Source organism: Equus przewalskii, chromosome 7, assembly GCF_037783145.1.
Source record: "Equus przewalskii isolate Varuska chromosome 7, EquPr2, whole genome shotgun sequence".
NCBI classification, from domain to species: domain Eukaryota; kingdom Metazoa; phylum Chordata; class Mammalia; order Perissodactyla; family Equidae; genus Equus; species Equus przewalskii.
In genome coordinates, this window is record NC_091837.1 from 3677003 (window position 1) to 3703404 (window position 26402).

At 46.0% G+C, this 26402-nt stretch overlaps 1 protein-coding gene across 3 annotated transcripts in view; it reads right to left on the reverse strand.

Moving 5' to 3' along the window:
• The window catches only part of LOC103545684 (cationic amino acid transporter 4-like), a 54510-nt gene that overhangs the window by 16113 nt on the left and 11995 nt on the right, over positions 1 to 26402 (reverse strand). The window contains exons 2-4 of one of the 3 annotated variants that reach the window (XM_070628273.1): positions 22635 to 22824; positions 20372 to 20480; positions 15665 to 15706 (exon numbers count right to left, since the gene is read on the reverse strand). In XM_070628273.1, the coding sequence (XP_070484374.1) occupies positions 15665 to 15706; positions 20372 to 20480; positions 22635 to 22824 (341 nt within the window). The remainder of the gene's footprint in view (positions 1 to 15664; positions 15707 to 20371; positions 20481 to 22634; positions 22825 to 26402) is intronic. The other 2 variants (XM_070628274.1, XM_070628275.1) reach the window with 2 other exon arrangements.

Here is a 26402-nt window from a genome sequence, read left to right on the forward strand (position 1 = left end):
TTGTAAATATTTCTCCTAGTTGGTGGGTTGTCTTTTCTTTTGGTTCCTGATTTCTTTGGCCTTTCAGAAGCCCTTTAGTCTGATGTAGTCCCATTTGTTTACTTTTTCTTTTGTTTCACTTGCCTGAGTAGACACGGTATTCAAAAAGATGCTTCTAAAACTGACATCAAAGAGTGTACTGTCTATATTTTCTTCTAGGAGTTTTACGATTTCATGTCTTACTTTCAAGTCTTTAATCCATTTTGAGTTAATTTTCATGTTTGGCATAAGATGATGGTCTACATTCATCCTTTTGCATGTGGCTGTCCAGTATTCCCAACACTGTTCATTGAAGAGATTTTCCTTTCTCCATTGTATGTTCTTGGCTCCTTTTTGAAGATTAGGTTTCTGTAGATGTGTGGTTTATTTCTGGGGTCTCAATTTTGTTCTATTGATTGGTGTGTCTGTTTTTGTGTCAGCACCATGCTGTTTTGATTACTATAGTTTGTAGTACATTTTGAAGTCAGGGATTGTGATGCTTCCAGCTTTGTTCTTTTTTCTCCGGGTTGCTTTGGCTGTTCAGGGTCTTTTCTTGCCCCATATGAATTTTAGGATTCTTTGCTCTATTTCCACCATGAAGAATGACATAGGTATTCCAATTGGGATTGCATTGAATCTGTGGATTACTTTAGTAATTTGGACATTTTAACTTGTTTATTCTTTCAATCCATCTGCATGGAAAATCTTTCTATTTCTTTATGTCATCATCAATTTCTTTCAATAATGTCTTACAGTTTTCGTTGTATAGGTCTTTTACCTCCTTGGTTAAATTTATTCCTAGGTATTTTTATTCTTTTTATTGCAATTGTAAATGAGATTATAGTGTTGACTTCTCTTTCAGCTAGTATGTTATTAGGGTATAGATATGCAACTGATTTTTGTAAGATGATTTTCTACCCTGCAACTTTGCTGTAGTTTTTGGTTATTTCTAGCAGTTTTCTCATGGATTCTTTAGGGTTTTCTGGATATAGAATCATGTCACATGCAACCAGCGAGAGTTTCACTTCTTCCTTGCCAATCTGGATAACTTCTATTTCTTTTCCTTGCCTAATAGCTCTGGCCAAAACCTCCAGTATTATGTTGAATGAGAGTGGCAGAAATGGGCACCCTTGTCTTGTTCCTGTTCTCAGAGGGATGGCTTTCAGTTTTTCCCCAGTGAGTATGACGTTGGCTTATATGGCCTTTCTTATGTTGAGGTACTTTTCTTCTATACCCATTTTATTGAGATTGTTTTTAATAAAAAATGGGTGTTGGGTCTTGTCAAATGCTTTCTCTGCATCTATTGAGATTATCATGTGGTTGTTTTATTCCTCATTTTATTCATGTGGTGTATCACATTAATTGACTTGTAGATGTTGAACCATCCCTCTGTCCCAGTATAAATCCTACTTGATCGTGGTGTATGATCCTTTTAATGTATTGCTGTTTTCAGCTTGCCAATATTTTGTTGAGGACTTTTGCATCTTTGTTCATCATTAATACTTGCCTGTAATTTTCCTTATTTGTGTTGTCCTTGTTCAGCTTTGGGATGAGGGTGATGTTGGCCTTGTAGAATGAGTTAGGAAGTGCTCCATCTTCTTCAATTTTTTGGAATAGCTTGAGAAGGACAGGTATTAAATCTTCTTTGGACGTTTTGTAGAATTCTCCAGTGAGGCCCTCTGGCCCTGGACTTTCCTTTTTGGGGAGGTTTTCAATTACTGTTTCAATCTCTGTACTTGTGTTTGGTCTATTCAGATTCTTTATTTCTTCTTGATTCAGTTTGGGGAGGTTGTATGAGTTTAAGAATTTATCCATTTCTTCTAGATTTTCCAATTTGTGGGCATATAGTTTTTCATGGTATTCTCTTATAATCCTTTGTATTTCTGCAGTATCCATTGTAATTTCTCCTCTTTCATTTCTGATTTTATTTATTTGAGCCTTCTCTCTTTTCCTCTTAATGAGTCTGGCTAAGGGTTAGTCAACTATCTTTATCTTCTCAAAGAACCAGCTCTTAGTTTCATTGATCCTTTCTACTGTTTTTTTTTTTTTTTGGTTTCTACTTCATTTATTTCTGCTCTGATTTTTTATTTCTCTCCTTCTGTTGACTTTGGGCTTTGTTATTCTTTTTCTAGTTCTGTTGGGTGTAGTTTAAGATTACTTATTTGAATTTTTCTTGTTTGTTAAAGTGGGTCTGTATTGCTATGAATTTCCCTCTTGACACTGCTTTTGCTGCATCCCATAAGAGTTGGTATGTTGTGTTTTCATTTTCATTTGTTTCCAGGTATTTTTCAAATTTCTTCTTTGATTTCTTCATCGATTACCTGCTTGTGCAGTAGTGTGGTGTTTCATCTCCACATATTGTGGCTTTCCCAGGTTTTTCTTGTAGTTGATTTCTATTTTCATAGCATTGTGGTTGGAAAAGGTGCTTGATATGAATTCAATCTCCTTAAATTTATTGAGGTTTGTCTTGTTTCCCAACATATGGTCTATCTTTGAAAATGTTCCCTATGCACTTGAGAAGAATGTGTATTCTGCTGTTTTTGGATGGAATGTTCTCTATATATCTATTGAGTCCATCTGGTCTAGTGTTTCATATAAGGCCACTGTTCCCTTGTTGACTTTCTCTCTGGATGATCTATCCATTGATGTAAGTGGGGTGTTTAGGTCCTCTACTATTATTGTGTTGCTGTTAATTTCTCATTTTATGTCTGTCAATAGTTGCTTTATGTACTTTGGTGCTCCTGTGTTAGGTGCATATATATTTACATGTTATGTCCTCTTGGTGGAGTGTCCCTTTTATCATTATATATTGTCCCTCTTTGTCTCTCATTGCCTTTTTTATCTTGACGTCTACTTTGATATAAGTATGGCAACGCTTGCTTTCTTTGTTTGTCATTAGCTTGGTGTGTCATCTTCCAGCCCTTCACTCTGAGACTGTGTTTGTCTTTAGTGCTAAGATGTGTTTCCTGGAGGCAGCATACTGTTGGCTCTTGTTTTTTAATCCGTCCAGCCACTCTGTATCTTTTAACTAGAGAACTGAATCCATTGACATTTAGAGTGATTATTGATATGTGAGGCCTTAATACTGCCACTTTATCTCTTGTTTTCTGGTTGTTGTATGTTTCCATTGTTTCTCTTCCCTTGCATTTCTGACAGCCATTTCAATTTGGTGGTTTTCTGAGTTTTCTCTTTATTTATGACTTGTATCTCTGCTCTGTTTTTTGTTTAGTCACTCCCATGACCTTTGTATAAAAGATCTCATAGATGAGATAGTCCATTTTCTGATAACCTCATATCTCCATTAGCCTAAGCAGCTTTCATCCCTTTCTTCTTCCAGTTCTGAGGTATTGTTGTCACAAATTATTCTGTTTTGTGTTCTGAGTTTGTGACTAAATTGAAGTGTTTATAATTATTTTTGATGTTTTCTTTCCTATTATCTTTAATATTATAGCTAAGTTTTTGCTAACCTGTTCTGATAGAGAGCTGAAATTTTCTGATTTTGTCTATCTCCCTGCTCAAAGCTTTGTAAACTTTGCCTTTTTGTTATAGGTGTGAGGGCTTCCTTCCTCATTTTTTGTAAGAGAGGTCTAGTGGTGATGAACTCCTTCAGATTTTTTATCTGGAAAAGCTTTTATTTCTCCATCACATCTGAAGTATAGTTTCACTGGATAGAGTATTCTTTGCTGGAAGTGTTTGTCTTTCAGTATTTCAATATATCATCCATTCTTTCCTAGCCTGTAAGGTTTCTGCTGAGAAATCTGCTGAAAGCCTGATATGGGTTCCTTTATAGGTTATTTTATTCTGCCTTGCTGTCCTTAATGTTTTTTCTTTGTCATTCACTTTTGCCAGCTTTACTATTATATGCCTTGGAGAAGGTCTGTTTGCATTGATGTAATTATGAATTCTATTGGCTTCATGTACTTGTAAGTCTAGTTCTTTCCCAAGGTTTGGGAAGTTCTCAGCTATTATTTCTTTGAACAAGCTGTGCTCCTTTCTCCCCCTCTTCTCCCTCTTGAATACTTATAATCCTTGTGTCGCTTTTCCTAATTGAGTTGGATATTTGTCAAAGAATTTCTTCATTTTTTTTTTCTTTTTCTCTTCAAAGCAACCTGGTACATAGTTGCATAATTTTTTAGTTGTGGGTCCATCTAGTTGTGGCATGTGGGATGTTGCCTCAGGATGGCTTGATGAGTGGTGCCATTTCTGCACCCAGGATTGGAATCAGTGAAACCCTGGGCTGCTGAAGCAGAGCACATGAACTTAACCACTCGGCCATGGGGCTGGCCTCAAATTTCTTCATTTTTAAAAGATCTTAGTTATCTCTCCTCCTCCACCTGAAGCATTTCTAGATTCCTGTCCCCTAATTCACTAATAATATCCTATGTAATGTCAGCTCAATTTTTTATGATTTCTAGATTAATTTTTATCTCATTAATTGTGTCCTTCATAGCCAGAATTTCTGTATAGTTTTTTTTAAGGGCTTCAATCTCTCTGGTGAAGTATTCCTTCTGTTCATTAATCTTATTCCTGAGCTCATTGAACCATCTTTCTGAGTTTTCTTGTAACTCATTGAGTTTCTTTATGTCAACTATTGTAAATACTCTGTCATTAGGTTGTAAGTTTCTGTGACTTCAGGATTGTTTTACAGAGACGTGTCATTTTCCTTCTGCCCTGAAGTGTTACTGTGTCATGGGGTTTGATGAACTGATCCTTCACTGGTGCATTTGTGGTAGTAGCAAGTGGCAGATTCCACCTGCCAACACTGGGGAGGGTCAGGAGCTGTGTTTCTGATCCTGCCTTTTCTGTTGGAAGTTGTGTGTGCACAATTGCATTTTTGTGGGCTGGCTGCAGCCACTTGGTGGGTCACTGTTGTGGGGGTGGGGACATTTGCTCAGCAGGTGGGTTGTGTACATGCATGGCAATTCTGTGCTCATGAATGGTTTGGCTGAGCTGCTCCATTTGGTGTGTGGGTACTTTCATGGGGGCTGAGCTGACACCACTTGCCACTTGGTGGGGAGTGATCTCTCAAGTGGGGCTGCCATGGCACAGTGGGGACTCCTGCAGGCCAGGCTCCCACTCCAAAAAGATTCACATGTGTGGGCCTGACTGTTCCTGCCTCCTCTTACAGTTGCATGGCTACTGTGTGAGGCTCTGCAACCTGGATCACTGCTACTGGGCAGTAGGTGGGATGTGCTTATCTAGTTCCACTGCTTCCCACGATTCAGTCCACCCACCTTCAGGAGTATATCTGTGTGGATCTCTCAGGATTCCTGTTGTGCTGTGTGGGAATCCTCTGTTGGCTAATGAATGTCCATTTAGTTGTAACTTTGAGGGGAGAGACAAAGGGAACAGCTCACTCTGCCGTGACACTGACATCATTCCCTATGAAGAACACTTGCAACTTAACAATAAAAAGATAAATAGCCCAATTTAAAAATAAGCAATGGATCTGAATAGACATTTCTCGGAAGAAGATATACAAATGCCCAATAAGCACTTGGAAAGAGTCTTGGCATCATTAGTCATTAGAGAAAAGCAAATCAAAACTACAATATGAGGCACCCCCTAGGATGACTACAGTCAAAAAGTCAGATAAGAAGAAATGCTGAAGATGATGTGGAGTGACTGGAACCCTCACACACTGCTGGTGGGAATTGTAAGATGGAGAAGCTGATTTGAAAAACCACTGGGCAGTTACTTAAAATATGAAACATGAAGTTACTGTATGATCCAGCCATTCTGCCCCAGGTATGTACCCAAGACATGAAAACATGTGTCCACACAAAAATTTGCACATGAATTTTCATAGCAGCATTACTCATAGGAGCCCCAAAGTAAGGCAATTCAAATGTCCACCAACTCCTGATGGAGAAATAAAATGTGAAATATCCAGACAATGGAATATTATTTGTACATAAGAATGAATTAAGTCATGACATAATATGGATGAATCTTGAGAACATCATGCTAAGTGAAAGAAGCCAGTTATAAAAGAGCACATATTGTCTGATGTCATTGATATGCAATGTCCAGAATAGTCAAATTCATACAGACAAGGAGTAGATTAGTAGGTGGCCAGGGGATTGGGGAGAGGGGAATGGGAAGTGACTGCTAATGGGGACAGAGTTTCCTTTTGGGGTGATGAAACTGTTCTGAATTAGATAGTGGTGATGGTTGCACAATTCTGTGGATTTAGTGAAAACCACTGAAGTGTACATTTTCAGTTGGTGAGTATTATGTATGTGAATAAAGTTGTTATCAAAATCAAAGATAAAGCACCAAACTGTTGCCAAGAAAGAGCTCCAGGGGCAGGAAGGGCTGGGTGCCAGAGAGAGATGGAGCCTGGTCAACAGAGGAGCAGAGTAAGAAGTGGGGAGACCAGTGCTTCTCCCAAGCTGACCTCTTGTGCGTTACCTGATTGAGGCTGTGGAATGTGAGACAGTCACTCATGTCTAAGGGCTTTAAAATGGAGCTGGGAAGCCATGAAGGAAATGGGTCTCATGCATGTCCTCATCCAGCAGAACATGAACTTCTGAATTGAGTAACCTGCAAGAACCTGCAGCCCCTCACAGTGATGGACTTTTGGCCCCCTCTAGCTAGCCTTAGTAATCAATTATTTTTAGCCAAGAGTAAATTTTGCCACCAACCCCAATTAACATTCTTTGTAATGCAAACCTCCCTTCTGTGCCTTTAAAAACCCCTGGCTTTTACTCCCTAGCTGGACATTATTTTGGTTTCTACCTGAATCTGTGCTCCCTGAATCACAATTCTCTGATCCCCAAATAAATGCCTCTCTGCTTCTCCTTTTAGCTCTGTATTTATAGGTTAACACACATGATGTCAGAAAGTGGGACCTGAAGTGATCTCATCTTTGTGGACCACCCTCCCCTGGAACCAGGTATGGTACCTGCAGAGCCGCCTGGGGTTCACTGTTTCCATGGACCACTGACTCTGGTGATTGTGGGTCCTCTCAGGTTGTGACCTCCCTCCAGTGGGTCAAGGTCAGAGCCTCTTTTTGGGGATGGGGATGAGTGCCCAGGAGATGATTGTCTCAGTCCAGTGTGGCGGCCATTGCCAAGGACTGGATTCCCTCCGCAGGGTTTTACTTTGCTCTATGAGCACTCTCACTGAATTGAGGGATACCTATACTGTTACAGGCTCTTAACATCAGCCCCGATATCAGTTCCCCCACATTGAACCCAGCGTATATGGGGTTAAAACTAAAACTCACCACCCCCTTTCCTGCTTCTCTAGCTCCACTCACATGTAAATACCTGTTTCTTTAAACTTTGACTCTTTGAGCTTTACAACTAAATGGGAGTTACAAATTGTTAAAAGCCCAGTTGGCCTGGTGTTGGAGGCACACTAAAGTTTAGCTAATCATGTGTCCTTGAAGTTTGCCAGGAAAGCCACTGTCTCAAGAATATCAAGGAGCGGAGGCTTCCCAGACCTCAACTCCTCGACTCCCGGCGCTCCAACCCGCCTCACACAGTAAGATGAGAGACAACGGCGAAGGACGCCCACCTGCCATCCTCCTATCTCACCCCCCCACCCCACCGCCTTGCTGCAAGCAGCCTCTCAAGGCCAAACGCAGGCTGGTGGACAAACACCGACCTGCACAAGCTACATGGGCCCCATCCCCTACCCAAAACCCCAAATAAAAATCCCTACCCGTTCCTCATCGGGGAGCTAGCAATTTTTGAGACATGAGCCCTTGCTTTGCTCCCTGTGCCTGGCATAGTAAAAAACTTTGCTCTTCCACTCAAGACTCTGTTCTCGTTATTTGGATTGTCATCGGGTTCAGAGACCGAACTTTCGGTTACAATACTGTCATTCCTGTCTGTGAGCTTCTCTTTCACTTGGGACTTTAACTTTCTAAAGCTTCCCAAGAAGTTTCTCCCTGAGGAACTCTGGCTGGTTTTGTTTAAGAACTAAGGTCCCTTCTCTTGCAAATTTCTATCTCAATGGACCAAAATTACTAAGGATGATTTAAGATCACAATGGCCAGTAGAGGGAATATTCTAATTAGATAAGATCACTTAACAGGTGCACTCCAAAGCAAATCCTGAAATAGTTTCATTGAAGGTTTTGTGGCAAAAAACTAATGGAAAATTAAACCTGCAAGAGGGACCTAAAAGGAAAGACCACACAGCCATACACAGGAGGCCACCAGGTTAGTGGCCTTACTGACGCCCTCACATCCACTCTCATAGGAGGGTCCTGATGGGCAACTCCAGAGATGATGAGACTCTGAGGGTTTTCCTGGTAAACTGCTACGTCATTCCCTTAAACAGCCCAGGGGAATCTAAATTAGAAAAATTGAGGTTATTTAATACTGCCAGAAATATTTACCATTTGTTCTGGCTGAAAACTAAGCAGATATTTTAAAGCTTTTTAAATTTCTTCAGTAGCTCTGTGGTCAACCATTGGCCAAATGAAAAGCTGATATTCAGAGCCTGAAAGAATTTTTATAGTAGGTTTTCTTCCCTAAGTGTTAGGACACAAAATTCTTTCCTTATGGTTCCTCGTCCACAAACCTCCTATAACCTCCTATTTCACATTCAGAATTTGCCCCATGGCTTCTTTCTTCCTTTCTACTATTTTAGGACAAATTTTTCTTAACAAAACAAACAAAAACATTTCCACTCCTTGTAGCTTCTTTAATGAAAACATACATCTTACTTTCCTTGAGCACAACGGTGTTTTCCTTATTAGTTTTTAGTAGCTTTAATTACATATATTAACTGAAAATTTTGCCCTTATGGATGTTCATTTTTCATGTAAACTAAAGAGTAACTTATTATGAACTGCTTTTTTACATTAGCATTCTGTGGCTTGGCAAGTTAATAAACAGTTTTTACAATTTCTAGATACATGCTACTTAATAATACAATTTTTATAAAATATGACATGTTTACTAATAGGCCAAAACATCTTTTAGTTTCTCTGTAATGAGAAGTCAAAAGTAGATAAATTTATCCATGTTCAGCAATAATGTTTCAGTATTTTATTTTATTTGAAAATGACCCAAATATTCAATGAGTTTTTTTTTTTGAGGAAGACTGGCCCTGAGCTAAAATCCGTGCCCATCTTCCTCTCCTTTATATGTATGACGCCTACCACAGCATGGCTTGCCAAGAGATGCCATGTCTGCACCCAGGATCTGAACTGCTGAACCGTGGGCCACCAAAGCAGAATGTGCAAACTGAACCACTGCACCACTGGGCCGGCCCCTTCAATGGGATTTTCCTCATTTAATTTCACCTAGAGAAATGTTAAAGTTTCAAGTTACCAGAGAAATTTTGGAAGTTGTCTTAAATACTCATGCCATAACACATAATTATTGTTAAAAAGCTCACCCAACACTTTTATCTTTCTCATCTGTTTAGTTTACTCAATCCCAATAATTCCTTAGATTGCCTACAAAACTTTATGAGACATTAGGCAAAATTAGCCATCATTTTAAGTTATTATTTTTGCTAACCAGTTTTATAATAGCTATAATATCAGCTTATTTGACCAACAAACATAAAATAAAGCCTGCATGTCTCCATATTATCCAATGTTGATAACATTGAGGACACGTCCATTTTTTTTAACTTTTTATTAAGATTATGATAGTTTACAACCTTGTGAAATTTCAGTTGTACATTATTGTTAGTCCTGTTGTAGGTGCACCACTTCACCCTTTGTGCCCCGCCTCATCCCCCCTTTCCTCTAGTAACCACTGATGAGTTCTCTTTGTCTATATGTTAACTTCCACCTATGAGTGGAGTCATGCAGAGTTCGTCTTTCTCTGTCTGGCTTATTTCACTCAACATAATACCCTCAAGGTCCATCCTTGTTTTTGCGAATGGGACGATTTTGTCTTTTTTATGGCTGAGTAGTATTCCATTGTATATATATATACCACATCTTCTTTATCCAATCATCAGTGGATGGGCATTTAGGTTGCTTCCACATCTTGGCTATTGTAAATAATACTACAGTGAACATTGGGGCGCATGGGACTTTTGGAATTGCTGATTTCAAGTTCTTGGGATAGATACCCAGAAGTGGGATGGCTGGGTCGTAAGGTATTTCTAGTTTTAATTTTTTGAGAAATCTCCATATTGTTTTCCATAGTGGCTGCACCAGTTTGCATTCCCACCAACAGTGTATGAGGGTTCCTTTTTCTCCACAACCTCTCCAACATTTGTTACTTTTTGTTTTGGTTATTTTTGCCATTCTAACAGGTGTAAGGCGATATCTTAGTGTAGTTTTGATTTGCATTTCCCTGATGATCAGCGATGATGAGCATCTTTTCATGTGCCTATTGGCCATCAGTATACCTTCTTTGGAGAAATGTCTGTTCATGTCTCCAGCCCATTTTTTGATTGGGTTTTTGATGTTTTGTTGTTGACTTGCGAGAGTTCTTTATATATTATGGATATTAAGCATTTGTCAGATATATGACTTGCAAATATTTTTTCCCAGTTAGTGGGTTGTTTTTTGTTTCAATCCTGTTTTCCCCTTTCTTGAAGAAGCTCTTTAGTCTGATGAAGTCCCATTTGTTTATTCTTTCTATTGTTTCCCTCGTCTCAGGAGTTATGATGTCCGAAAAGATTCTTTTGAAACTGATGTCGAAGAGTGTACTGCCTATATTCTCTTCTAGAATACTTATTGTTTCAGGCCTAATCTTTAGGTCTTTGATCCATTTTGAGTTTATTTTTGTGAATGGTGAAAAAGAATGGTCAATTTTCACTCTTTTGCATGTGGCTTTCCAGTTTTCCCAGCACCACTTGTTGAAAAGACTTTCTTTTCTCCATTGTATGCCCTCAGCTCCTTTGTTGAAGATTAGCTGTCCATAGATGTGTGGTTTTATTTCTGGGCTTTCAGTTCTATTCCATTGATCTATGCACCTGTTTTTGTACCAGTACCATGCTATTTTGATCACTACGGCTTTGTAGTATGTTTGAAGTCAGGGATTGTGATGCCTCCAGCTTTGTTCTTCTTTCTCAGGATTGCTTTAGCAATTCAGGGTCTTTTCTTGCCCCATATGAATTTTAGGATTCTCTGTTCTATTTCTGTAAAGAATGTCATTGGGATTCTGATGGGGATGGCGTTGAATCTGTAGATTGCTTTAGGTAGTATGGCCATTTTAACTATGTTTATTCTTCCAATCTATGAGGACACATCCATTTTAATCAAAGCAACAATCTTTTTTTCTTAAAGATTGGCACCTGAGCTAACAACTGTTGCCAATCTTCTTTTTTTTTTTCCTGCTTTTTCTTCCCAAATACCCCCAGTACATAGTTGTGTATGTTAGTTGTGGGTCCTTCTAGTGGTGGCATGTGGGACGCTGCCTCAATGTGGCCTAATGAGCAGTGCCATGTCCATGCCCAGGATCCGAACCAGCAACAACGTGAGCCACTGAAGTGGAGCGAGTGAACTTAACCACTCGGCCATGGGGCTTGCCCCACCAACAATCTTAAATAAGCTTTCATTTACCAAAGATTAATTTTTATCATGTTAACTTGAAAGACATTTGGGTTAGTTGCTATTACATTTAGAAGTAATTTATGCAAATACTTATGTTAATCCAGTTGAGTAGAGCTCTTTAGAAACTAGACCACCCAGAGGTAAGATGTCACATAAACACATATATAAACGTGCCACATCGAGACTCCACTTGATGAGGATTTTAGGCTGGTTAATTTTAAAACTACAGATGAGAAGCAGGCTCCAAGGGGTGGAATTTGCTTGCTCTTTGTTGGGAGGCATTTGCATTTGTGGGGGGAACCTCCATCTGTGGAGATGTCTCCCTCTCTGTGCCAGGGGGAAGAGGGATGGCCTTGTCTCTGGAAACTTTTAATGGGGAAGGCAAGAACTTAAGTTGGTTACTTTCTGGCAACCTCATGTAACTGATTTAGGGTGGTGGCTTCTGGCCTTTACTTAATCTGATTTGATTCTTATCTAAAAGATGTGGGACCACCCAATGGCCAGACCCCACCTGCACTGATACCATTTTAACTTTTTTCCATGTTCTTTCCTTTGTCTTGTAAAGAGATGGCTCACATACCTATGCCTTAAATTTAGCCTTACTCTCCACCCACGTTGGCAGCAGAAGCGGGGGCAGCACCTCCTCCTGCCCATGGGTCCTGTCCCCATGCTCTTCCACACTATTCTCTAAATAAAAGAGCACTACCGCCAGATCTTGAGAGTACAAGAAATCTTTCTTTCGACTCCTCGGCTCACTGACATCGCATCACACTGACAAATAAAAATGGCAAGTAATAGGATATATTGGAGAATATGAGGAAGCCATTTGTTGTAAACCTAATTTGGTCTGACCTTGTCTTTCCAAAAGGGCCTGACCGTGGCCGTTGAGCATGCATTGTATATCTGCTTTAGATATTCCCTATGGCAAGAACAAAGGCCCTTGAGATAAAGGTGCAACTTCCCTCCCCCTCCCAACGTTGGCATTCCCCTAAGGATTAAGCATCTTTCCTTAGTCTAGGAACTGATTGCTGCACTCATCTGTGACCACCCAGCTCGAGACAATAGACTTACCTCCTGCTACACCCTCCGAGACAGCAGACCTGTGTCCATCAAGCGTTGTGCTGACAGGTCAATCTTGTGACTATTGTGGGAGGGACATTTCAATCATATGTGAAACAGCCTGTTTGGGGGGTATATAACCACTCTGTATACCTCACTTCTTCGGTGCCCTTTCTTCCTTAGGGAAGAAAGGCCCTGGGCCATGGTCCTCAGATTTCAGCTCAGAATAAACTCTCCCAAATTTTCATTTATAGATTGGTTATGGATTATTTTCATCGACACCACAGTTATTGTTTTAAAATTACTGCCGTGAATCAGGTACAGTAATAAAAGGCTCCCTAGTTATGATTCCACGTTTTGTTTTAGGTTTTTTACTAATATTTGTGGAGAGGACACTCAAGATGCTAGATTTTTGGTGAGGGTGCTCTTACGGCCATTTTTCTTGCCTTTACCCTTTTTTTCTTCAGTCTTAAGAATTGCTGGTAGGCTAGATATTTCTTGGAAAGTTTGCATGTTCTTTGAGATAAGGGAAATGGGTGGACTCTGAACTGCCTCTAGACCTGAATTTCCAGTCTTGCAAGGATTTTTTTAAGCACAGTTGCTCTTAATTCCTCAGAAATTGGGTTGTAACTTAAATGACATTATAGGTTGATCAGCCTGTCCAGCTACATCACAAAGGCACAGAAAAACCATTCACATTTTCTCCAAGATGGAGTTTCTTGGGCATATTTTGTTTATCTGTCTCCAATGTCCCAATATCTATGAGCATCTTGAGAGGAACAGGGGAGGCTTTGGGACTGGAGAAGGACAAGCAAACTTTGAACGGCCTTCCAGAGCCACACCTCTGGCCCTGCAGGGATTTGCAAGGCAAAGATGGTTGTTTCCAGTTCCCCAAAGAACTGATTACAGTCTGAATGATAAGAGAGGTTGGCCTACCCTTTCAGCTACATTTTTCCAATTGCTTCTTTATATCAGGGAGATATTTACTTTAAGAGGTAAGTCCAAAGGTTGTTATCTTCTAAAACTTCAGGATAATGAATCACACCTTTAAAAAGGCTGCACAAAGTGTTTAATAAAGGCCCTTTGCCAAGTGCACAATTCAGCTCTAGACCAATTTACTCCACTAACTTCTGGAAGAGCAGGAGAGGAGGCTGAGACACCAAGTTTAATTCTTAAGACTAGTCTATGAGACTTCTCTAAAAAACTTTTCCAATTTAGAAGCTTTTCCAATTTAGGGATCCATTGTCTGACCATTGATGAGTAGGATCTTAATAGCGACTCAAACCAATAAGCATTTATGGCTTAACTATGGACACAAGACGCGCCCCCAAAAGAGAATGCAAAAGAAGCAGCCCTCACAAGATCCAGAAAGTTCACTGTCAAAAAAAAGTCCAAGAAAGAAAAGGTTTCCACTGCACAGATGGTAGTGCACTAAGAAGCAGTGAAGGTTGAGACAACAAAGGTCCCTGATGGACTGGGACCCTCATGACAAACTCCCCTGAGATTTGATACAGCAGGACAAAGAGAGTGCACCTCAGAAACCCAGTCTATTCAACTGGCCGCCAAGATGCATGCTGGTACGTGCATCCTGCAGATGGCAGAGACCAAAGAGGTCACAAAGCCAAGCTCTCAAACATGGAACAAGACAAAAGAAAAACCTTCATCTTATAAGCCCATTAATAGCTTTAGCTAAGCCTTGGGTCTCTTGGAGCCAAAGTAATACCTAGGAGGGAAGTACCTTGGGGTTGCGGATTGTGTGTTGTTTTACAGAGTACCTTGTACACAGAAGTGTTCTTGAGATTGGTGGGAGACCTGTCATCATGTACCCCATTCTGTGACCAACTTTTCCTATCACAGGAGTCTTCTTGCGGAGGCAAGTGCCCTAATGGCTCTTAACTGCTTGACCTGTGCCCACCAATGTTGTGGCCCTTTTTGGCTTCCAAGAGGCCCCTTAGCAATAGCTTTCACCTCATGTGCATACTTAACCTACAGCAAAGTTTACTGAGGGCCCAGACAACAGCTTATAGAGATACCTGTGTCTTGCCCTATGGTTCCTTCCTTTTTATGACAATTGACATAAATGACAGAGACAAGAAAAAATAGTGACCATCTCTGGGAGGAGAAGGATCAATCAACCAGTGAGTACTCAAACCAAATTTCTCAGAGTCACTGAGTGACCCATCATCTGACTATTTTCTCCAGAGTTTAAAGAACACGATAGCTAGGCTGTGTTATAAAGAAATATCGCCTTGTCGTGTTTCATGGGCTCATAGCTAAAAGTTGCCCATTTTGGGAGAATGTAGCCTAAGGGGCTAAAGATGGGAATCAAATTAGCATTTCCCATTGTTTCAGAATTTAGACACAGCTGGTCAAAAGTGTATTTATGCTGCAGATAGAATCAGGTAGGGAAAATTTTCGGGATCCCTGAAACCAAGGCCCTGACAATGATGTCAAACCACAGCTTCCTTCCAATGGCCAATGTAATTTCTGAGGCTGATGGCAGTTTGGTAGGACCCTTGGCCACAAAATGGAGTGCAACCACATTTTTGCCCAACTGTATTTTGTGACCTCCACCCTGATGATTATTAAGCCAAACCCTCAGGACACTAAGCAAGCTGGGTCAGATTCTACAGTTATTTGTAAACATTTGCAGCTTCTGGAAACTTTAGGTGCCAGAAAGTGGTGAGCTTGACTCTTTAAAGAAATTTCTCTACTGCCTGGCTCTTAAAAAGAAGCCCCAAAATAGCCACTGCAATTTTAAATTATCCCGGGTTAGCCTGAATGCTATTCAGACAAACATTAACACACAGTACAATTCTGTGTATAACCCAGACCAGAACACTAGCTAGTTTTCCAGGAGTAGCTCAGAAGCAGTGCCAGGAGCTACTCAAAACCAGATTGCCAGGGACAGGTCACAGCCAGCGCCAAGAGTTGCCCAGATCCAGAAGCAACTCTTATCCTGCCTCTAATTACTTTGGGTGGTTCAGGCTCAAGGTTTGGGTATCAGCCCACCAGGATTCCCCAGAGTGAAAGCCAAACTTCTATTTCCAGGAAATCAAACCAGAGAGACAAGGTGAAGGACAGTCATTTTCTTAAAGTTACTCACCCAGAGCTCAGAGATGTCTTGATCCAGAAAGTATTTCTTCTCCTAATGGGAAAACAAAACACCTTGGTACTGGGAGCACCAAAGGGGGAAACAGGAATCCAATCAGTCACGTCACTAGACAAAATTGTCTAGGCGGCTGCTTAGGGTCAATGAAAAGACCACACATCCTGCTGGGGGTTCCAAAGTCTCAGGCAGGCGGTGACAACACCTTGTCCCTTCATGGTCACCAACTGTTACTTCAGAATATTGGAGTACTCTTGCCTGATGAGCTTAATGAGCCATTAATTATGGCATCAGACTTCGGAGGAGAAATCAGCTTTATTCTGAGAGATGGATCTGCAGGGAGGCAAGGGGCGTGTGCCCTCACACTGATCTCCCTGATTCAGGACTTGGGGTGAAATTTAAGACATTAGGGAGGACAGGGTGGCACCTGGAAACACTGGTGGCGCTGGTTTTGATTGGTAGGCTTCAAGCATTTATGGTATGGCTTTAAACATTTATGACAAATTTCTAAACTTTTATGATAGGGCTCTAAACATTTATGATGAGGTGGGGAAGGAATCTAACACTGGATCTTCCTGAAGGAGGGACTCCTCACTTCTGAGAAGAGCCTAACTTTCAAGGTCCAGTTGTGTCCCAGCCCTTTGGGTTCCATGGGGAGGAGAATCTTTGATTCCAAGGTCATTTCATGTCTATGAATAATAGACAATAAATCTATGAACACAGATAGAAAGAAGCAAATTATGGATAATGTACAAAGTTGCAACCCAATTTCTGAGGCACTGAGAGCAACTGTCCTCATCTCACAAATCTCTGCAAAACTGAAAATGCAGCTCCACAGGCAGCTCAGGTTCCACCATCCCTGTCACTGATCCTGACACCTCCCCATCTGAATCAAAGCCTGGACCCTCGCCAGGAGCACCCTTATTTAGACTGTCCCCAATTCCTGAGACTGAAGGAAAAGTTTAAACCCCAATTACCCTGAAAGCCCTAGGGACAAACTTGCATTTTTCCTCTCTGTCCTTTGAAGTTGTAAATGTTTCCCTGTCTTTAGCATGTAAACAGCCCAGGAGAGAACAGCCCACAGTCACCTGAGACTCAGCCTGACTCCTCTATCATATAAATGATTTCTAAATATAATAGAAACTAGCCCAAATGTTTCTCAAGTTAACATGTTATAAAATAATCTTTAGTCAATAAAAGCTTGCTTAAGTTTGTTGGTTTAATGAAAATAGATGCGTCTTCACACTTATCAGATATAATGGAAACAGACAACTTTTATTCTATGTGGGTTATTAATCAAGGATCCCGGGCCTGTGTGCTGGTGGAGCAGTGATGTGATGTGTGCAGGGCGGTGCTGTGGCATCCACGTCCACTGGGATTGTGACCTGGATGCCAGGGGCCCAGACTGCCGGCCCCAGGACTCCTTCCAGCTGCAGGAGAGGAGCTCTGACTTCAGGTGTGGCCCCACTGCCAGCCTGCTGCTCCTCAGCCAGGTCCTCCCCCACCTGTCCTCCTGTGGTGGCCGGGACAGACCACAGCCTGGCCAGGCCCTCTGGACGCTCTGTTGTGTGTGTGAGGGGGTCCCAGCGCAGGAGGGGTCTCAGCTCCAGGTCCCCCAGCACAGCCTCCATCCAGCTTCCCTCCTGAGCCCTTTGGTCTCCACCCCATCTCTCCCCACACCCTGCTGCAGCTGGGACCCCTCACCCCAGCCCCTCCTCCACTCCACCCTGCCTCCAGCACCTCCCTCCACAGCACAGGGGCTTTCTTTTTACTTTCCCCTTAAGGTTTTATCTAAAAAGTTGCAAGACTCTATGGAAAAATTCAAAGATTAGTACCATGAAAACCCATATAGCCTCCATCTGGGTTCACCATGGTTTTTATTTTAACCATTTTTCCAGATTTACTTTCTCTCTCCCTCTTTAGAGAGAGCTGGATATATTTAGAGATTTCACAGGAAACTGTTGGAAAGTAATTGGCAGATATCCAGACACTCACCCCTCTCAACACTGTCCTGAGAATGAGGACCTTCCCACTGTCCTCTTATCACACTCAGGAAATTTAACTTAGGCAGATAAATCTACTGTTTAAATTTCCCTAGCTGCACCATTAATTGTCCTAAATCTTTTTATTTTCCAATCCAAGATGCACTCAAGGCTCTCGCATTGCATGTATTGTCATGTCTTTGAATCTCCTATGCAGACCTGTCTCATCCTTCTGCCCCCTCATGTCACCTCGTCACCCTCATGTAGACGTGCACACAGCCACCAGGCTTGGACGTGATGCCCTGTGACACTGCCCACTGTGCACTCCTGGCCTGGCTTCACTGGCCCTCCAACGCTGTGCAACCACCTGGGGCCGGACCAGCCCTCCCCTCTGTGCTCTCCCCGCCCTCCATCTCTGCCTGGAGCTCCTTCCTGAGCCCTGGGAATCCAGACTGAGGGGCTCCAGGCAGGAAGTCTTCCCTGGTTCCCAGGGGAGAGCCAGTGTCACTCTCTGGACCCCACAGACCCGGGCCCGCCTCACCTCCCCCACCCCTACTGCCTGTGTCTGTTTAGGGACCCTTCTGTCCCTGCCCCCTCAGCAGGCAGGGAGTTTCTCAGAGGCAGGTCCCAGCTTGCTTGTCCCCTGTGTCCTCAGCAATGACACAGGGCTGAGACCCAGGACTCAGGCTGGGAGTGGATGGAGTCAGTGGATGAGTAAGATGAGGCCTGTGAGGGCCAGGCCCCCCAGGAGTGGGCAGAGCAGCCACTGGACTCTCTCCTGCCCCAGGACAGCTGCTCACTGAGGGGAGGCCTCAGGTGGGGAGGCCTGGAGACTGCTCAAGCTCTAAGGGCCCTGTATCCTGCCTGCTGGAGAACTTCCCCATGTCCTGGGCCTATGGTCAGGAGGGGAGGGACGGGGCTGCAGGAATCAAGCCCTCTCTGGGTCTCAAGGAGGGGCAGGGTTGGGTACCCACCCCAGGGAGACAAGCGGCTGCCTTCTCTTGGGTTCCTGATGAGCAGGGCCGTGCTGGCAGCTTGCTGGTGGAGTGACATGGGCCAGGCTGGGGAGGGGAGGCCTGGGGCTCAGGCTGGGCAGCATCTGGAATTATCTGGTGCCTGGAGCCTCAGCAAAGCCCAGGGGTCCCTGCTGCCTCTCACCACCAGGGCAGTGTCCATGGAGGCCGGGTCAGACAGGCCGGGGTGAGAGATCATGGCCCTGAGACCTGGTTATTGGAGCAGAGTCATGTGTCCCTGGTTGTCCTTAGGGCCCAGAGAAAGTGATGTCGAGGCTGCAGAGAGTCGAGGAGTAAAGCTGCCAAACCCAGTGGCTTCCTGTGTGGTCCTCACAGGCAGGAACCGGGAGGGGGAGGTGTCTATGGTAGTTGGAGCATGGCCTTGGGGAGACCATGGCGGGTGCAGGGTGGGCCTGGGGAGCCCCAAGCATGGCGCCGCACCACCAGCAGGTGGGCTGAAGGTCCCTGGAGCAGGACCAGGTGTTTGTGCACCAACCTGCCTGTGTGTGTCCCACCCTGAGCCTTTGTCACAAAGCCCTGAGGGGGTGGCAGGGAGAGAGGTAGCTGGAAGCTGCAGGCAGCCCTGAGCTGGGAAACAGCTGCTGCCTCAGTCTGCACGTGGGTGCACTCCCAGGGGACCATGTGCACCATGTGGGCATGAGCCTGAGAGATGCGTGTGCCCAGTCAGGGGGCCTCTCCTTCCAGGGCAGGCCTCAGGAAATGCCCTGCTCTCTGGGAGCCCTGGGAAACCCAGGGAATCCTGGAACTGCACTGCCCCTTCTAGGCGGCCTCCTTGGGGTCCAGGCTCTGCTCTCTGGTCGTGCCCCTGAGGGGACATGTGGGGAGCCTGAGAGGGAGCCTGGCCCTGCCCTGTCTTGGATCCCTCTGTGCCTGGTGTGCAATACTCTCTTATAAGCTGGCCAAAGTACACTGGGCTGAGAGCCATACCCTGGGTCACAGGCCTGGCCGTGTCCCTGACTCAGGGTTGTCCCAGAGCTGGCACATCCCCCTTATAGAACCCCAGCATCTTTGATTTGTTCCCTGAACAATCGTCTGGTTCCCAGGGGTGTTAAGGACTTAGTGCCACAAAGAGGCCACATGGACATGGCAACAGGCTATGTGGCTTTCTGAGCAGTGATTATTGTGGATCTCTGGGGCTCGGGCCTCTTCCCTGCCCACCCTACTCCACCTGCCCAGGTAGCTGGACTTGGTCATAAACTGGAAGGTGCTGGGCAGAGTCCACCACACCAGCACTGGCCACGGCCCACTCCCAGTGACTTGAAAAACAGCACCTGTGCTAAGGTCCTGAGGATTGCCTGGCATGGTCAGGTCTGCACACCAGAGCTGCCTTGGATAGAGGGGCTGCCAGCCCCTCTGGCCTCCTGAAGAGGTGGGGGAGGGCAGGACCCCAGTGGTCCTCATGGACTGGGGGGCTTCCCTGTGTGACCAGGATCGTGGGCTGGTGCCTGACTCGGGGGCTGCACGGCCTGCACCGTCACCTCCAAGCTGCTGCTGGGGAACAGCACGTAGCATGTGGCCATCAACCCCGGCTGCTCCCACTGGTTCTCCTTGCTGTGCCAGATGCCATACCCAAAATACACCGCGAGTCCTGCAAGGGTGGCACAAGGCTGAGGGGCAGGTCTTAGCCCTGCTTCCCTGCTTGCCCTCCTCCTACAGCCCCCCGGGGTCCTAGCTTGGCCCCCACTCACCGATCAGCAGCCAGATGGAGAAGCCCAGCCAGGTCAGGTAGCTCATCTGCAGCATGAGGAAGACATTGAGGAAGATGCTCAGGGTGGGCGTCAAGGGCACCAGGGAAACCTGAAGGGACAAGGACAGGGCTGGGCTGGGCTGCTGGGAAGGGCTGCTGGCCCAGGGCCTGATTTCTCGGGAGTCCACAGAGCCTTTCTCTGCCTCTGGAGATTCCAGAGACAAGGGTCCCCCCACCACGCAGAGAGAGGGGTGTGCGGTACTGGTCTCCCCCGCCCTGCGGCCCTGGTGCATACTGCCACAGCAGAGGAGGAAGGGGCGAAGGGAGCTGGCTGGGCTGAGCGTGGTGGGTGCTGGCTGGAGGAAGTACCTGAAAGGTGTACTGGCGACGCTGTTGCTGGTGGGCCCCCAGGACGAGGAGACTGAGCAGAAACATGGTGGAGCTGAATAGGAGCAGCAGGGTGTATCCCCAGGGCGGGAGGTGCAGGGCCCAGTTCCTGAAGACCAGCACGCAGTCCAGGGTGGTGGCTGAGACCACCAGGACACTGAGCACCCAAGTCACAGCGGCTCCAGGCCTGCACCCACCCAGGAAGCCAAGGTAGGGCCTCAGGGCTGGTCGCACCTGCCTGGGCTCAGGGGCTGAGGCCTGCTCTGTGCCCACACAGCTGCCTGGGTCCTGAGAACTGGATGGAGGAGGCTTTCGGAAGCGTAGCACGATAACTCTGGTGGCCACAAATGTATAGGCCAGCAGTGCACCAATGGACAGGAACCGGACAAGTGCCTGGAGGTCTAGCAGTAGTGCCAGGAAAGCCATGAGTACCCTGAACACCAGGATGCCCACCATAGGCACCTGGGTCCGGGGGTGCACGTGGGCAAACACCTGGAAGATGAGCCCGTCGATGGCCATGGCATACGTTGTTTGTGGCAGGAAATGGAGAATTCTGAGCAGGACACTGGTCATGGCTGTGGCAGAGGGTGGGAGACTGGTCAGCATAGTGCACAGGCCCACAGGCTCTGCTGCTGGGGGCCAGGACATGGATGGCCCCTTGGGAAAATGTGCATGAGTTTAGGCTTTGAGAGTGAGCCTGAATGTATGTGACTGCTGGATTGTTCCCCCTCACCACCCAGGAATGGGACAGCCCAGTTTAGGTGACAGGCCCACTGGAGAATCTGATGAGGGCTGAGTCCCTCTGCCTGGAAAGATCTGGAAGCACATGCCTATAACTGACATTCTACGTACAACTGGGAGGGGTGATGAGTAAGTCCCTCCCCACAAGCCTGGGTGGAGAGTCTAATCATTAGCACCTTCCTGGGCCCAGGATGTGACTGGGAGCACAGGCCCAGATCGGGAGATGTGTGCCCTGGAGGCTTAGGGCAGGGCCGACTGCCCTATCCCCTCACACCTTGCCAGGAAGAGCACCTTACCGCAGATGGAGCCAGCAGAAATGAAGAAGCCTGACCAGCTATAGCCTCGCTGGTGGAAGGCATCTGTGAATGCTGAGTCAGGGTCCAGGCTGTGCCAGGGCACCATGAGGGTGAGCACAGTGCAGACAAGGATGTAGGCACCAGCCACTACACCAACTGAGATAGTGATGGCCATAGGTACAGCTCGCTTTGGTGTCTGGGCCTCCTTGCTGGAGGCAGCAATGACACCAAAACCCTCAAAGGCATAGAAACAGGTGGCGGCACCAGCCATGATGCTGGGGAAACCAAAGGGTGCAAAGCCACCCTCCTCAGTGCTCCAGTTGTGCGGGCGGGCCAGGACAAACCCCAGGATGATGATGAAGAGGATGATGACCAGGTTGATGGCAGAGAAGATGTCATCACCTGGTTGAGCCAGGAAGAGATACAACCTCCACAGGAGATGAATAAGGAGGCCAAAAGTGCAAAGCCAGCAGCCAAGAAGTCTGGGTACTGGGCCAGGAAGGGCACCTGCCAGATGCCCACGTGGGTGACAGTGAAGCTTTGGATGCGATGGCTAAAGATGGCATTCAGGTAGGCGCTGCAGATGCGGGCCATGGCAGCGCCACCAATTAGGCACTGAAAGAGCACATTCCAGCTGATGAGGAAGGCCCACAGCTCACCCATGGACATGTAGGTGAACAGGTAGAATATTCCAGCACAGGGCACATGCACTGCAAGCTCCACGTAGCATAAGGTTGCCAGCAGGGAGGCCATGGCAGCCACGCCAAAGGACATGAGCAACGCAGGGCTGGCCATCTCCTTGGCCATAGAGCCAGTGATTAGATAGATACCCATGCCTACCATGCCACCCACACTCAGCAGGGTCAGCTGCAGTGTAGTCAGGCGGCGCTGCGGCAACGTCTCCGTGGTGGGCTCCTCCAGTGGCTTCAGCCGGTTCAGCTTCTGGCAGAAGCACGCTAGGCTGCCGGTGCTGGGCAGCCCCCGGGCCATGGTAGGCAGCTGAGAGGAGCACCAAGCCAGCTGCCAGCACCTATAAAAGTCAGAGAGGAGTGACATGTTGCCCAGACAGGTCCTGACCAGCCTTCAGTCCTTGCTCTGACCCTGCCCTGGGGACCCAAGCCTGGAACCACTGGCAGCTGCAGGGCTGGATGAGGCAGGCTCAGGGCCTGGCAGCAGGGAGGGCAGGAGGCCACAGGGAAGCGTGGGGACCCCTTCAGCCTGCCTCCTGGGCAAGGGACTAGGTGTTTTAGAGGTGCCCTTAGAGTGGGGAGGGGACATCCCCAGGGAGCCAGGGTAGGAACCCCTCCAGTGGTCTGGGATCCCAGCAGGGTGGAAACCTGAGGTCTCCCTGCAGCTGGTCCAGGCCTCTAGGACCCAGAACAGGAGCGACTCTGTGGCCTTGGTCATAGCCCAAGTGGCCACCTGGCCTGGGACAGTGAATTTCACCCCCCACCCCCAGCCCCCCCAGACTGGTGCATCAGCTCACCCTGCTGGGAATGGGGGTCATCCTTGCACCTCTGCCTGAAGCCAAGTCCCCACCTCTCAACATGATATGCCACCACCACACCCCTGCCAAAGTCACCTCCTTCATACCCCTGTCCCCAGTTAGGAGCCTTCAACTCCTCTCCTGCCTGAGGCAGCCCTGCAGGAATTGCTGTGACTCACCTGCTATTGCTGCCACTGCTACGTGCGCTGCGGTGGCCTCCACCCCTGGGCACAAGCTCCAGCCCTGGGCCCTGCCTCATCATCACACACTCACTCAGCCCACCCTGCTCACACCTAACACAGTCAAGACAAGACTCCCAGGTTCTAGGGAAGCCCTATGACTGTGCTCAATTCACAGATGAGGATGCCTTGGCCACCAGGTAAGTGACTAGCCCAGGCCACCAGGGTGGCCTTGGGAGGCAGGTGGAGGTTAATGTCCGGGTCTGGCGTGGGGTCTGGAGCCCACCCACTTTCCACTGCTGCAGACACCCTCCTTGATCCCTCATCCCAACACACAGACTCTACCAGCTGGGCACCACCCAGGCCCCTCGACCCTGGAAGATGTGGGGGCTGTGGGAGTCAGGCAAGACACTGGTAAGATGAGGGTCTGAATGTGGCTGAGAGGCCCTGGGCAGTCCCTGACCTCTGGCACAATGGGATGACAGTAGGCTACCCTCATCCACTGACAAGGGAGTGCCCGGCTTTGGGGAGTGGTCTGTGAATTGGCAAAACTCATGCTGGCTGTTCTGAGCTTCTAGCTACAGACAGTGTCCTGAAAGGAGGCAAGCAGACCCCTGAGGCTGACCTCCAGCCCTCCAGCTTGGGGCACCTTAGGGCCCCTCAGATCCCAATGGCAGCCCATCCCAGCCCAGGAGCACCTGTCAAGACTGGGGGGCCCTGGGGGACCCTCACCACAGTTCCCCACCTGTGGATATCCATGAGAGGCGTCTTGGACTGAACATCTGCTCCATGCCAGTCCCTTCATCATGGGGACACATCATGTGTCTTGTCACATGACCATCACAAAGCCCCTCAGTCTTATTTATTCGTGGGGCTGAGGGCTCTTTGTCCTTCCGCTCTTCCCACTCCTTTGAAAGTGGAAAGGCTGGTGTGACAGGGTGTGAACTGCTTTACAGCAAAGTGAGGACAATCCATCCAAGCAAAGCAAAACCCAAACAGTCATCCTCTTCCCCCAGAACTCTCTCCATGTTGTCAGGTTTCTATGCGGTTTGTGGGATAGGACGTTAGGGGCACCTGCAGGCTGTCTGGCTCAGTGGGATGATGACAGGGTGGTGGACTCCCAGGCGAGATGGTGCCACTTGGAGCACTCTGCCTTAGCCAGCCCCTTGCTCCCTTCTGGTATTTGGCTGACATTGTCTTGAGGAGCTTCTCAGATGGGCTCCCACTTCCTGCAGGGGTGACCCCTCCCACACCTCACTCCTGTGTGGCCTAAACATAACTGAGCAGAGATCCTTGTTCTGAAACGCCTTCACAGAAACCTAGAAAAGTGCATTTTCCACCAAGAGGCCTGGGCAGTTGTGTAACAGGAGCTCCCCCAAGGCCTGACCGGCGGCCACCTGAGAGCTGGTATGCAGGGTTTCAGAGCACTGACTTTTCATCTACCCAGAGAGGGGCTCTCACTACACCCCCTTTCACAGCCACCAACATCCAATGGATACTCGTGGCCAAGTGTGGTCAACGCAGTAAATTAAACTTCCATGGACATGGCTGGGCCAAGTGCTGGACCCCAGCTAGCAAGGCAGTTACACTGAGCAACACATGGAGATGCAGTGAAGAGAAAGCACCAAAAATACAAAGAGAAGAAGAGAGAACACTTCCCACCTCATCCTACACAGCCAGGAGCACCCTGACACCAAACCAACAAAGACATCACAAGAAAACTACAGACCAACTACTCTTATCAGCATGGATGCAGAATTACTCAACTGAATAGCCACAAATTGAATCCAGAAACATATAAAAAGGACCCAGCGGTATTTGTCCCAGGAATGCAAAATTGATTTCAAATGTGAAAATCAATCAATATAGTATGCTGGACTAGTAGAATAAAGGACAAAAACAACACTATTTTCTCAACAGAGATAAAAAAAAAAAAACAGTCAACAAATGTGGAAAAGAAGGGACCGCCCTCAAACTGACAACGACCATCTACGAGAAAACCTCAGCTGCTCTGCTCAGTGGTCAGAGACTGAAAGCTTTCCCTTTGCTCAGGAACAGCATTGGGAGGTCCTCTCACCACTTGTATCCAACATTTTACTGGAGGCTCTGGCCAAGGCAATTAGGTGAGAACATGAAATAAAAGGAATCCAGATTGGAAAGGAAGAACTAAGACTATCTCTAGCCTCAGATGACATGATCTTATGTAGAGAAAATACTAAGAAATCCACACAAAAAATATTAGAACTGATAAACAGGTTCAGTAAAGTTGCAGGAAAAATCAATTGTATTTCTATACACTAGCAATGAAATTTCTATACCCAGAAATGAAATTAAGAAAATAATTCTGCCTGCATAGCATGAAAAAGAATAAATTTATGTATAAGCATAATTATAATAAATTTAACAAAAGAAATGCAAAACTTGTACACTGAAACCTCCTACACATCATTGTAAAAATTTAAGACCTAAATAACTGGAAAGATATCCCATGTTCATGGACTGGAAAGCTTCATATTGTCAAGATGACAATACTCCCCAAATTGGTCTGCAGATTCAGTGCAATCCCTATCAAAATCCCAACTGTCTATTTTGCAAAAATTGTCAAGTTGATTATAAAATTCAAATGCAGATGCAAGGGACCCAGAGTAGCCAAAACAATTTTGACAAAGAACAAAGTTGGTGGACTTAGACTTTCTGATTTCTAAACAAAGCTACAGGAATCAAGATAGTGTCTCACTGACATAAGGATAGACATATATAGATCAATGGAATAGAATTAAGAATCCAAAATAAGGTCAGTTAATTTTTAAAAATTCATGGCCAATTTATATTTACGGCCAATTAATTTTTTAAAGATAGACTTTCCATTTATTATTGAGAATAAAATAAGGTGGAGTTCTCATACACCCCCAACCCCTCCACATGCACAGCCTCCCCCACTAT